The following is a 12,320-nucleotide window of genomic DNA, read 5'->3' on the forward strand; positions in this document are numbered from 1 at the left end:
GTGGAGCCGACCATTGTCTTGAGCCGACGTTTTAGGTCGCAAGTTGATGTCCATGCCCCATTATGGAGACGGGGGGCACTGTGGAACTCCTCCGGATCCGCGTCGCGCGGCCCCGGATGCTTGGTCGTGTCACTGTAACGGCAGCAAACGGTTCCTCTTACAATTAGGTGAAAGTATCTCGTGATATGATCGCCGTGGGCGTGGGGAAACGTGGTGAAACTCTTTGCAGCGACCCCAGTTTTGGGCATCTTTCGGGGACCATAAGCCAAGATTGCGTTTGGCTATAGATGAACCCAAATCGTTAACTGTCAAACATTCAATAGTCTGCATTCAGTGCCAGACAGAACTCTATAATCTTATCTCAGCCATCACTGTCATAGTACTGCACCCTGCTGACACTCAAAACCCTCAGTGTCGCCTAGAAACAGCGATTTTGGAATTATGCTGCCAATAATAGACATGGCGTTCAGCCATTAATCACGACAACTCAGATAAGATTGGTCTTCCTGCCTTCTGCCAAAGTTCCATTATCAAATAACGCCACAAACGCAACAATGCATTCTAGATGGTTGATGGTCGCGCAATCTTTACCCCCTGCATATCTACTTTTGCACACAAGGTTTGAAAACGCCTTTTTTTGTTTTGCTTTGCCGTAAAAATATGACGTGAGGCTTCGACACCCAAAGCCCTTCCCGATTGCTGGTATGAGAATGAGAAATGATCCCCAGGGACCTGGTTATAATGTCCCTGGTATTAAACTCTTGCCACGTCACGCTTCCTCTCTTCTCGAATCCAAGCTCAGAGCCCTGGTTCATCCGCTTCCCCGGAATCAACTCTGCACGCACATTTCGGCTGATGTCCCCGTCCCGTCCAAGAGGTTAGACCGAGTGTCTTTTCTATGCATGACTTGAATTATTGACAAATCCCAAGATAGCAGCATGTCTGGGCTTTGATTCGGTCTGCTTCCGTGACTATTTGTTAACATAGCATCCGGCGGTCTGTGTACTTTGTGAACAAACTCAATTTGTCCCCAAAAACCAGAAAAAGATCGGCCCTAATGAACCCCAAAGAGCATGATGGCATCAGTGTTGGCTTTGCGAATCCGAGGCATGACCCTGTCGACATGATTTTCTCAAGGGCCTACCTGTAACCCATGTAACAGCAGCGTTCTTCCGCTTACTACTGATATTTGGCAAAACTTCAAGGCTTAATCCTCTACGCCACTACCATCCCATTCTTCAATCTCCCACCCATGACAGCCCCTGACAGAAACCCAGCTTATCTTCTTCCGTCCACACTCTTCCTTTTCGGAGAAACCCTAACATTTCGGCCATAGAAACCGTTTTGCTTCATTATCACCCCGGAGGTTTATCCTCATCTCGGCATTTCACTAGTTAGCATCCCGCCCGGCAGTTTACAACCTGACATCGTCTTTTATTCCACGTCTCATAAGACAAGGATAAATTGAGCCTCATGTTTGACCAGAATCTCGGCTAGTTGGATACTTGTTCTCCTTTTGGTCAATAATTTGAGCAGAAATCCAAGGCCTGAGAGTCGCGTCACATCGTTGATGTTTCCCTGCAAGGACCGACCATGAGGTCGGGCCTTGCGTGGGATAGATGCAGTCAAATGCAGTGCGTATTTGTAATTTACCCCTGAAACCCGGACCATGCTTATGATCGACTGAAGCCCCATTACTTTTAACTTTGACGCTTAAGATCTGTTGAAGCTGTAATCTACCATTGATTGCCATGATGCCCATGCACGTGTGTGTTCAGGTGATCGACCCTCAAGGCTTCACACCATTTTGGACGTAGTAGATGGCACTTCCTGTCGCTGGTCGACTCACCACCACAGCCCCCTTCTTCTGATCTTCCGTAAGGTCCTTTTTGGCAAAATACTCCTTCTCTAGAGCACGCGTCACTGCTGCTACTTTATCCGCTGGCACCATGTGCACACTGCAACCTCCCCATCCCGCACCAGTCACTCGCGCTCCGTAAGAACCTTCCCGAAGAGAGATGGCACAAATCTCATCCAATTCAGGGGAGCTGCACTCATAAAGGTCGCGGCATGATGCTTGTGTCTCGTTCAATAGGGACCCTAGTTCTGTGTTGAACTTGGTTGTATCCGAAGCGCCGGTGTGGACAGGGTTTTCGAGGAGCTTCATGAAACGAATAACTCGGTGAGCCTCTCTAAAGACGTGCAGGGCGCGCTGGCGGAGCTTGAAGCGTTCGGCACGTACGGGGAGCTTGGACATAAAGCGCTTCTCAAGATCCTCTACTGTAACGTTCAGTACCTTGGCAACTTCCTCCCTCGTATATCCCTCCTCTTGTGTAAGTGTCTTTTCGGTAATCTCGATCAGCTTTTCCAGTTCCTCCTCCTTGGTAAGCGTCTTGGCAGCGGAGTAATCTGAGCCGTTCAGGTGGTAAAAGAAAGTATCGTGGAAACCTCCGAGACTAACGCCCAGGGGCCCTGCATCTTCCGGAAGCTGTGTTCCGGAAGGGTTGAGGACAGCATTAAGGTAGGATGCGGCAATGCTACACTCGACTACGCGCAGGTTGTAGTGGATGGGGCCAGTGACCTGCTTGTTTGATGTGACAAAAGATTGCACAATGACAAATGTGATTTCGGGATTTGTGGGTGGGAAGTGGACAGGTTGGGCTTTGAGGCTCGGGTTGAATGAGACGAAGGTAGCCGCGCCCTTCTCAGAAAATACGGAGGCCGCTTGGTCCATGCTGTTGAGGTGTTAGCGAGATTCTGGTTACATGCGAAGACGAGATAACGTACCCTCCCGAGTTGACTCCCACAGCACGCTCATTTACAATGGCAAGCTCGGTCAGCTCAGTCTTGTCCACCGTCTTCTCGCCATTGGCCAGCATGATAGCCAGCGAGCTTGTGCTGACGACAGCAGCGCTAGAGCTCAGTCCTCCACCAACGGGGACAGTACCATCCATAAGAAGTTCCATATTGCATGGCTTAAAATCCTTGCCATACTTCTTCCTCAGCAAATCCATCACACCTCTCAGACCACTCTTGAAGTAGTTGGTCCATTCTAGCTTGGTCGCGTCGATTGAGACTTCACCATCAAAGGGAACCTCAAAGTCTGCGGCCTCGAACTTGTCGTCCTCTACATTGGCGATGCGAATGCGGAATGACTTGGCGTCGCTGGCGGCAGGTGTAGCATATACAGCGAGGAGGGTGTCAGCAGTAATGGCCATGGGCAGCACCGAGTACAGAGAGTAATCAATGTGCTCTCCAATGATGTTCACTCGTCCAGGAGAGCGAGCGACGAACGAAGCAGCATGTCCGTAGATGGACTCAAACTTGCTGAGGAGGTTGTTCCATCGTGGTCCTTGCTCAGCGAGCGCATCCTGAGGATAGATGTCGCTCAAGGCATTGGCAACAGGGACAGAGCCAGACATGTTGAAGATTGATATCGTGGATGAGGTATAACTTGCCGCTTGAATTTGGGTCTTTTGAAGTGAGAGTCACGCGCTTTTATATTTGTCGCAAACTATCGCGTGAGAAGTGTCGTTCGTCGTAGTGGAGGTTTCAATGCCCCGCTATCGACCCTTGGATCGTCAACCGGTATAGCTTCAGGGATGACGTAGGTACACAACAAAAATGGTTCAAGTCTTGAGCGCAAAAGACAGGAAAGAAATCAAGCTTATATATCTATATCACACTTCAATAATAGAGGGACAGTATCTTCGAAACAGGTAGGAATTTGAGTAAATTGTTGCAAAATAGTATCTTGATTTCTTCAACCCCTCATTCAACCCCGAATATATCCCCACCTATCGGCGCACAGCATTTCAAGTTCCCCAGAACTCGTAGCGCATGCTCGGCGCTTTCGAGCAACCACCATATGACTTTTAATAACAGTGGGTGGTTCTGTTGTGGGGTTTCACCATTGTTATTTGTGCAGAGATAGGTGCGGCTGTAAAGTCTCTGAACTGGCTCATTAGTAGGCGACATTAATTGCGTGAATTCGAAAAGCCGTTGCCTTGATAAACAACCCAAGTCCGCCCTAAGATAACATAAACTGACTAGGTTGCCAATTTCGTCTCTTGTCTCTTGTTCTTTCAGCAGCCAAGCGCCAACAGCTGTCAGTTAGTCAGTTAATCAGACCACAGGAATCATGATACAAATGAGGGCATGCTTGATTCTGCTCTATTAAGTTCGCGGTATATCAGCCTGCGCTTGTCAATGCCACACTGCATCTACAATAGGTAGCCGAGACGTATTAATAAATAGGTAGGCACATTAGATGAGTAATTCCGCAATGTTATTCACTGCCATGAGCAGCTCGCAGCCTTTGTTACAGATATCCGCCTGGTTATTGCTTTAGTGCAAGCTAAAGTCTCAGCGCTCTCACACGAGATATGTTTGCCTACTTCTCACCCACTCAAATGAAGCATATCCCGATCTCGTTTTAGCAACCCACAGCCTCAATCTGCGAATGCAGCAAAACCTCAAGATGGCGACGATGATGGGCTTCCCGACTCAAAAACTGCAGCCCTACACGCTGTACATCACGGTCTCCGTTCCCGAAAACCCGCCTGAGCCACCTCAAGTCGCGGCTCGCAAGTATGACTACGAGATGAATGGTGTTATCGAGATTTGCGAGAAACAAGAAGCCGAGGGAACTGTACGATATGTTCTCGGTGCAGCTGACTTTGACTGGGGAATCTACTGGCATCGCGATCTTGGTGACGGAACATGGTATACCTATGAATTCTGCGAGCCTGCCATGTGGAAAGGACCACCTGGACTGTACAAACGGTGGACATACCGCCGAACTGACGTGAAGCAATCTCCTCGTCTCCATCGTCATGTTGTCGGGCTCGTTCAAGTCATGCGCATTCCCGACATTGGCGAAAAAATCACTGGTTTTCTCGACTGGCTGGCGCCTCTCGTCGGTTCCAACACACGAAGGGATGACACATTTGCGACAACCATTTACATCCAAACACGAATGTTTGTGGCTCATGAGCGCCAGATAGTCGACAAAGAAGTGGAACAGTTCGATGCCGCCAACTTGATCTATCGGGTGACGCATAGTGCCTATCGCGAAGTCTGGTACTCCTTCGGTGGACATCTCCCACGACCTATCTAGGTGTCGGACGTTGGAGTGTCCAAGACCAATCGGCGACGATGAGAGCTTCGTAAGCTACAAAGACGTTGGCGTTTCGACCCAAGTAAGTCAAGAGTCTCAGCTGTGTGGTGTTAGACTAACGGATAGGCAGTTTTTTCGCCAGTCCCTACAATGCGTTCGGAGTTGAGGCAAAGCCTCGACCTGGAAACATGCAACGATGAACCAATTTTTGGAGGAAATCATGAGGAAAACGGAAAATCATGAGAGGTGCAAGGAACCGAGGCGGTCTATGCCCATGGTTTGGGCTCATTTCTCGGCACTCAGCCTTGAGAGCGGATTTCACTGCGGAAAAGAACAGCACGATAGCTATCAATGAATAATTGGGTCATTTGTGACGAAACTCGGAGAGAATAAATATAAATCATCTCAATCCCTTCCTTGGTAGAATCAGAGCTCGTTTTGCAGGTGCCAGGTTACGACGGAAAACACCTAAGGAAAGTATGTTGACACGTGATTAGATCCCCGAGCCAACCTCGCTGGCCTCCTGTTTCTGTGAAGCATTCCACTTCACCCTGGGAAATCAAAAACGTCGCGAGAAGAAATAACCGCATTTTTTGGAATCATTTTTTACAGGCGTACAACATGGGTCACCATAACCTTCGTTTTGATGACGACCCTCATTCGCTGAGTGGCGCTTGGAGTCCCCCAACAAGCAGAGCCAAGTGAGACGTCACCTCATCAGTGCAAGCAATGCCAAGCTAACTTTGCGGAATAGTTTTTGCGAAGAAGACTATGCTATCACATTCTATCTTGCGGAATTTATCAATGCGTTGACAAACGTTACCTACGGTAAGTCATGTGTGACATCGCTACAGATCCCGATGTCTTGGTCTCATGAAAGCTGACCATTTGGGCTTGCAACTTAGTATACTTGGCCCTGCGATCCATGTATGGCTCGCGCAGCCGTGGACTGTTTGCTCCAAACTGGGACTTTATGTCCTTTTCCCTCATGGTTCTCGGCATCGGGTCTTTTCTTTTCCACGCGACACTTCGCCAGACGCTCGAGTTTGTTGATGAGCTGTCCATGATGCTGCTGTCCTGGTCCATGCTTCGAGCTCTTCTCATCTTGCGACAGCCACCCAAGAACGTTCGCTACATCTCAATCATTCTGGCAGTGTTCTTCATCTCGTTCTCAGTATTCTACGTCATGTCGGCAAAGATCATTTACCAGGTTATTGCCTTCTGGGTTTCGCTTATCCTCATCGGCGTACGCGTCAGATACCTGTTCTACTGGGCCAAACCTGCCTTTTCCGAAGAAGAAGTTCGCAGGTGGGCTGTACGAGTATGGACTGCAGCATTCACCTGCCTCTTTGGATACCTTATCTGGAATATCGATCTTGAGTTTTGCCACCAGTTGAGAGCCTATCGCCAGAAGATTGGACTTCCCTGGGCTTTCCTTCTCGAGCTCCATGGATGGTGGCATATCTTGACGGCTGTTGGAGCGAGTCAGTTCATGAACGTCTTGAGAGAGGTACGAGAAGAAGTGGACCGAGAGAAGAAGGAATGAGTGAATGTGTTCCGTAGCATGTGGTCGCGTAACTCGGTATGACACTTATTGGGCCATTTTGGCAGATCTCTGCCCCGTTCGCTTGGGCTTGGCCATTTAGACGAGCCCTTTAGCGTTTCTGTATATTAGTCTATAGACTGTAAAACGGCGTCTGAAGAGGATTTGAATATGTAATTTCTTTTATAGACAATTCAGAATATTCCTCGCTTTGAATGGAAGATGAAGATGCTACCAATACAGCCTTGTGGCACCATCCTAGTTGTCACGTGTCTTAACTGTTGACCACGCAAAATAGATTGTTTATTTATTCAACTCCCCTCTGATATCTGTAAGCAGATATTGCTGATTGGTAAGAGAGAACTATTTAATCATGATGTGATCAACTGTCACCGTACTGTGAATTGGTGGCGCCAAATTGAGCATATATCTGATGTCGGGTCTTTTTCTCATGAATCTGATGATGACCAGGATCAAATCTTGATGAGCAAGAATGCGCAGGATAGTGATATAGTAATATCTTGGATTGTGTAACTGAGGCGAACATCAAACAATTCGACGTCACATTGAGACCTGAGACAGGCAGACAAGTTACCCCTCCATAATCTACCCCGCCGACCTCCACGGGTTTCAGGGATCTGACTGTGCCTCTGGGCTTTGGATTGGTATAAAGTATAAGATTAGTAGAAAGAAAATCAACGGATGCCTAACTAAAAGAATGAGATATACCAGATCATAGCAATACATATGCATCCATGAATACTACGGATAAAGTTAGAGTATTTCCCCTCCCGATCCGCAGTCGATGGATCTCGGCGTATCTTATTCCATCAATTCCGACACAGGCGACAAGCAAAGGAACCAGAGACTGCACCAATCATCAGCTACAACAAGTCTGACTCCCCACGTCATTCAGCGCCCCTTTCGCCTCTGACAAAAGCGTACCGGGTATCTCTCCTCTGTTGGTAAAAGGTGCCGATTAGAATGGCCAAGCCTCATGAATTGAACCATTGAGAAGCCGCTTGTGGCCGCTAAAGGGAAAGTCACGCTGGTCTTAATCATGAAAGAAACTGAATTGTGACCCGCCCTTATGCTGTAGTCGGGTGCTGCTGCCACTCGGCCGGTCGTCGCCTGTCTGTGAATCTTGGCCCTGTCTTTACTCCTCTAGGAGGTATTTTAAGAGATAGCTCCCCTCCGTCTGCCCACTGTTTTCTTCCCCTCTCTTTCACATCTTTCTCAACTTCAACACAAACAAAACCAACCTTTAACAACCACTACCCTTTCCAAAAACAACCATCATCATGTCTGGCTGTGGATGCGCTTCTTCTGGCTCTTGCGGCTGCGGCTCTGGCTGCACCTGTGACGGCTGCCCTGTAAGTATTCCCTGTTTAGCCTTGGGCTGGCGCATGTCGCAATAGGAACGAGAGTTAACGAATACCAATCAAGCACAAATAAGCTATTTCTTCAACGACTTTGACGGGAACCCTGATGGATGAAATGAGACATGGGGAAGCTGGATGTCTTTCAGGGTCTGACGATTCGGGGAAGATTGATCAGCAATGGATCCACTCGTTACTTCTTGGCCGTATCTTTATTTGAGTATAGTCAGAATTAAATGAAGACACAAATTGCAGTCTCATCATAGCTTTATAGCCCTTTTTGGTGTTGTGACTATGCTGCGAACCTGCTTGGGCGACGAACCATCCATGACTGTTATGAAGCTAGGCAAAAGCTTCTGAGAGGACAGCCATGTGTGCCTATGACGATGTGGTTAGGCCTTGACTTGAGGTCATTTGGCATTGTGCAACGCTTAAACTTGGTTCCTCTCACTAGAACTATGACCTTGAGCCCATACAACTGGCAATCTACATTTTGTTGTCAAACTTTATACTTCCTTCCAGCCAGCTCTCAAACATTTGCGTCTACCAACGGCTTTCTGAATTGGATGGGAAGAATGCTAAGACAGGACTTAAAACCAAGCTGTTCCTAGTCGCCTTTTGTTCCGATGATTCCCACTCACCGTCCGTGTATAAGCCCTCCGTTGATTCTGCATCGTCAGGATTCAAGACAAACTCATTCGACCGATGCTGCTGTCCTCTGGCGTATGCCACCAAGACAATTTCCCTTATCAATCTCGCGCCGTATAAAATCTCAGCCATTACAGATATCGCAAAACCCGCCTGGGCGGTATGACAATATCCTTTGGTCCTGTCCCAACTGACAGAGCACCCCCTCGTGAGGTACCATGGATGGGGACTTGGGTGTTTGGGGTCAGAGAAGTCGCCCGATGTTTGTCCTGCAAGGCTTATAGCCCAAAGACTGAAGAGTATCATGTCGTAGATGATGTTTATGTGGTGGGGGAGGTAACGAAGGCGTGACATGATGGTGCGGGCGACAAAGACGACCAAGCCAAGCATAGCGATGGCGAGATTCGAGGCGGCCAAACTAGATGTTAGATCAGCGTCAGCATGTTCCTGATACTGTTTCCTAAATAACAATCAACAAATCTTACCTTTGACTCCAAATAAAAGGTACCTCTGGGGGCTCGATATGGTTGGCATAGAAATAGATGCGTTGATTTGGGTTCGAATTGTATCCTAATTCACCACCGTTCTCCCAGAGTCTCGATCTGAAGTCTGCTGGATATTCAATACAAAACAGGATCACGGCAGTAATGGATACCACCGTCTCCGCAAGGATCAAAGTGAATGGTGTCTGTGTTGAGGAAGGCATCTTGCTTGGTAGTTGTTGCTGCACAATTCCTCGCTGGTAGATCCTAGATCATGGGAAACGGCCCTTTATGTATACTTTCCAAAGGATTCAAGGTAACATGGTATCTTATGTTATGCTTGAGAATCACTGGATGAGCCATACCTACGGCCTGGTAGTAAACAACCCACTCCACAGCCGGGTAGAAACTTGCTCATACTACCGCACCAACAAGTTGCATCAACATGTAGGAAATTATTCTGGTGAGAACACGAGGAAGGCTCAAGACTCATTCCTATCTAGGCAGTAAAGGAAACCTCATGAATCACGGAAGTGTTTTGTCGCAAAAAAGTTCCTTGTGATGGGGCTGGGGGTCAATATACGCCACGATACTATTTCGTGAACTCAATTATCACTGTTGCAGTAACAGTGTTGCTGCACTAGTAGACAACACTACTGTACCTGGAAACTGTCAAAAACGGTGTTGCATTTTTACTACAATTCTCCTTTGTCATCAAGTCTCTTCTTCTTAACGGGAGAGTTCTTTGACTCATATGCCAGCTGGAAAGCAAGACCCTCGCAGCGCCCCATTCCAGCTGATCCACGATGTCGTAGGTGATCAAACATCCTTGAATAATAACCTGAGGAGCATACATTCAAAGACAAAAACAGATATTTATATCATGTGCTGCCTGGGTACGTCGATATTGTTAGTTGTATTATGCGTCTCATTATTTTGATTGGCCCTTTCCTCAGATCAATCAAGATCTATGGTGATGTCAGGCCCCACTTGAGCTAGTTCGAGCCGCCGCGTTCCGTGCCACATCTAAACATCCATCATCATCATCAGCATCCAAGTCTGAGATAAGACTCCTTTTGTTTTCCGATCCCAAATCTGTTTACTTGCGTTGTTACAGTAATAACATGCGATAACATAGATTTTTACCATCGATAACTCACCTCTCGAATTCCACCGTTTTGCCCGCTCGGCACGCGATCCGAGGTAGCAATCTTCAACCATGGCGTCAGGAATCCAAAATGCGCCCGATGCAGCCGCTATCCCACCGCAAAAGCCGACTGACGCTCCTCGACGATGCTTCATCTGTCTGACAGACGAAGAGCCTTCAGACCCCCCGGGGTCATGGGTCGACCCATGCGGATGCACCCTCGAAGCCCACCAAGATTGCATGCTTTCATGGGTAACAGACTGCGAACGTTCCAACAAACCCCTCCAGTGTCCCGTATGCAAAGATCGTATTCAAATGGAAGGGCCCTGGGACCCCATAGTCTCTGTGACAGACGCCGTTGCAAATAGGTTTACACGCGCGAGCCCTTTCATGTTGCTCTCATCTGTTACAATTGGTGCGCAGTTCAGTCTCCAGATGTATGGAGTATCTGCCATGTGGGCGTTTGCAGGCCGTCAGGCTTTAGTCGACTATGTCCTCGGTCCTGAAGCTTGGGCGAATGGACAAGTCTCAAGAGCATTGACGACTGGGGGCCAAAGGTTGGGAAAGGCACTGGTCCTAACCAACGTAGGACCAGCTCTCCTCGTCGGACAATTGATGCCATGGTTTGCGAACAAAGTATTCCTGTCCACAGCTTCGCTGGTATGTGTAAACTTTTTTTAATCCGAGCATAGACTAACAAAGAGACAGTATGGTGTCTACCACGTCATGCATGATGACAGCTTCTTCGATTGGCCTCCCTCGCCTCAGCTCGCGATGGCCGTGTTCCCGTACATTCGATCAGTCTATTTGAACCTCTGGCGCGAATTCGTTCTCCCGTACGAAGTCAACCTGAACCGACAGATAATGGGCCTTCCCCCAATCGAACCCCGACGAGATCAGCCGCCCGCCAACGAACGACAACCGGAGCAGCGCGGGGAAGGCGGCGTCTTGGGCTTCCTCAACGGTCTTATCGAGGCTCTCGAGGGCGATGAGGCCGACGACGATGGCGAGGTCGATGCCCTGGGACCAAGAGCGCCTGGGGATGCAGAGGGCCAGGGCGGTGGGGGGGTTGTTATAGAGCTTGTCATTGAGGACGTCGACAATGAGGATAATGGTGCATGGGACCAACAAGCTGAGGACAATGAGATGCCCCAACTAGATCTTCTCAACGATGAGAACCCAGTGATCCTGCCAGCTGAGGAGGGTGAAGAAGACTTACCTCCTGCCCCGATCGAAGCACCTCAAAACCCGGCCGCAGAACCAGCTGTTGACCTTGCGCCTGTCATTGTTCCCGAACCTGGAGCCGAGAACCAAGCTGCTCAGCAAAACCAACACGAGGCTCCCCAAGCACCGCCCGCTCGTCGTCCTGGTCTGGGAACGATCCTGTCCGGGGTATCCAACGCGATCGTTAGTGCCTTGATACTTCCGGGTATCTCTTATGCCATGGGCGAGCTTCTTCGCATGGCCCTTCCTAAACAAATGACTGCCACGCCATCACTCTTCCGAGGAGGCTTCATGCGCCCAGGTCTACTCCAACAGCAATGGGGACGAAGTCTTGTGGGTGGGTGTCTTTACGTGGTGATCAAAGACATGCTCAGACTGTACACCAAGTACCGTAAGGTGGCTGCGATTGGAAACCGACGGGTGAAGAATGTCGACAGAGCCAGGCGTCGAAAGTGAGAGGAGCTAAGATAGATATTGCTACTCCAAAGACAGGGCGAGGGATGGATAAAGAATACTTGCATTGAGATGGAGTTATGGTTTTACAAAGCGACTTGGGGATTTTGTCCTAGGAGTCGGGACCTTATAATGAGGGAGGTGTATCGGGAATAAATAAATCGCCTCTTTTGCTAGTAGATGGTGCAACCCAATAGCTACAAATTATTCACTTGCTGAACACAATGAATAAACGTTTTATTTTGGTGGACTTACATTTTAGTCATGATCCTGCAAGGAGTTGATATACTGGATATTTAAATTCTACATATTCATGTTTCATTAT

The 12,320-nt window shown here is 48.5% G+C and overlaps 5 protein-coding genes across 5 annotated transcripts; 3 read left to right on the plus strand and 2 right to left on the minus strand.

The window, feature by feature from the left end:
* Positions 1-1,302: 1,302 nt before the first annotated feature.
* Positions 1,303-3,797, minus strand: EDB82DRAFT_182305 (ribosomal protein S5 domain 2-type protein). Its single transcript, XM_025735746.2, has 2 exons — positions 2,788-3,797; positions 1,303-2,735 (listed from the first exon to the last, which is right to left on the minus strand). Exons 1-2 carry the CDS (start codon positions 3,420-3,422, stop codon positions 1,790-1,792), a joined length of 1,581 nt encoding a protein of 526 aa, XP_025586421.1. The 5' UTR covers positions 3,423-3,797; the 3' UTR covers positions 1,303-1,789.
* Positions 3,798-4,480: 683 nt separating this feature from the next.
* Positions 4,481-5,119, plus strand: EDB82DRAFT_475828 (uncharacterized protein; the record flags this gene model as incomplete). The annotated part of the gene is made up of 1 exon (XM_025735747.2): positions 4,481-5,119. One exon carries the CDS (start codon positions 4,481-4,483, stop codon positions 5,117-5,119), a length of 639 nt encoding a protein of 212 aa, XP_025586422.2.
* A 326-nt stretch (positions 5,120-5,445) lies between these two features.
* EDB82DRAFT_182351 (ceramidase) lies at positions 5,446-6,960 on the plus strand. Its single transcript, XM_025735748.2, has 3 exons — positions 5,446-5,820; positions 5,874-5,947; positions 6,025-6,960. Exons 1-3 carry the CDS (start codon positions 5,741-5,743, stop codon positions 6,663-6,665), a joined length of 795 nt encoding a protein of 264 aa, XP_025586423.1. The 5' UTR covers positions 5,446-5,740; the 3' UTR covers positions 6,666-6,960.
* A 1,348-nt stretch (positions 6,961-8,308) lies between these two features.
* EDB82DRAFT_500666 (uncharacterized protein) lies at positions 8,309-9,586 on the minus strand. Its single transcript, XM_025735749.2, has 2 exons — positions 9,175-9,586; positions 8,309-9,107 (listed from the first exon to the last, which is right to left on the minus strand). Exons 1-2 carry the CDS (start codon positions 9,393-9,395, stop codon positions 8,585-8,587), a joined length of 744 nt encoding a protein of 247 aa, XP_025586424.1. The 5' UTR covers positions 9,396-9,586; the 3' UTR covers positions 8,309-8,584.
* A 432-nt stretch (positions 9,587-10,018) lies between these two features.
* EDB82DRAFT_500668 (uncharacterized protein) lies at positions 10,019-12,249 on the plus strand. The gene is made up of 2 exons (XM_025735750.2): positions 10,019-10,978; positions 11,027-12,249. Exons 1-2 carry the CDS (start codon positions 10,391-10,393, stop codon positions 11,996-11,998), a joined length of 1,560 nt encoding a protein of 519 aa, XP_025586425.1. The 5' UTR covers positions 10,019-10,390; the 3' UTR covers positions 11,999-12,249.
* Positions 12,250-12,320: the final 71 nt, after the last annotated feature.

Source organism: Fusarium venenatum (assembly GCF_020744135.1).
Source record: "Fusarium venenatum strain MPI-CAGE-CH-0201 chromosome Unknown EDB82scaffold_2, whole genome shotgun sequence".
NCBI classification, from domain to species: Eukaryota; Fungi; Ascomycota; class Sordariomycetes; order Hypocreales; family Nectriaceae; genus Fusarium; species Fusarium venenatum.

Bases quoted from the DNA above. Each gene is read 5' to 3' on its own strand.
- EDB82DRAFT_182351 (XM_025735748.2), top strand. From the start codon at position 5,741: ATGGGTCACCATAACCTTCGTTTTGATGACGACCCTCATTCGCTGAGT. The intron at 5,821-5,873 runs GTGAGACGTCAC...TTTGCGGAATAG, and splicing joins CCCCCAACAAGCAGAGCCAA to TTTTTGCGAAGAAGACTATG. The intron at 5,948-6,024 runs GTAAGTCATGTG...CTTGCAACTTAG, and splicing joins GTTGACAAACGTTACCTACG to TATACTTGGCCCTGCGATCC.
- EDB82DRAFT_500668 (XM_025735750.2), top strand. From the start codon at position 10,391: ATGGCGTCAGGAATCCAAAATGCGCCCGATGCAGCCGCTATCCCACCG. The intron at 10,979-11,026 runs GTATGTGTAAAC...ACAAAGAGACAG, and splicing joins TCCTGTCCACAGCTTCGCTG to TATGGTGTCTACCACGTCAT.
- EDB82DRAFT_500666 (XM_025735749.2), bottom strand. From the start codon at position 9,395: ATGCCTTCCTCAACACAGACACCATTCACTTTGATCCTTGCGGAGACG. The intron at 9,108-9,174 runs GTAAGATTTGTT...TCTAACATCTAG, and splicing joins CCTTTTATTTGGAGTCAAAG to TTTGGCCGCCTCGAATCTCG.
- EDB82DRAFT_182305 (XM_025735746.2), bottom strand. From the start codon at position 3,422: ATGTCTGGCTCTGTCCCTGTTGCCAATGCCTTGAGCGACATCTATCCT. The intron at 2,736-2,787 runs GTACGTTATCTC...ACACCTCAACAG, and splicing joins GTGGGAGTCAACTCGGGAGG to CATGGACCAAGCGGCCTCCG.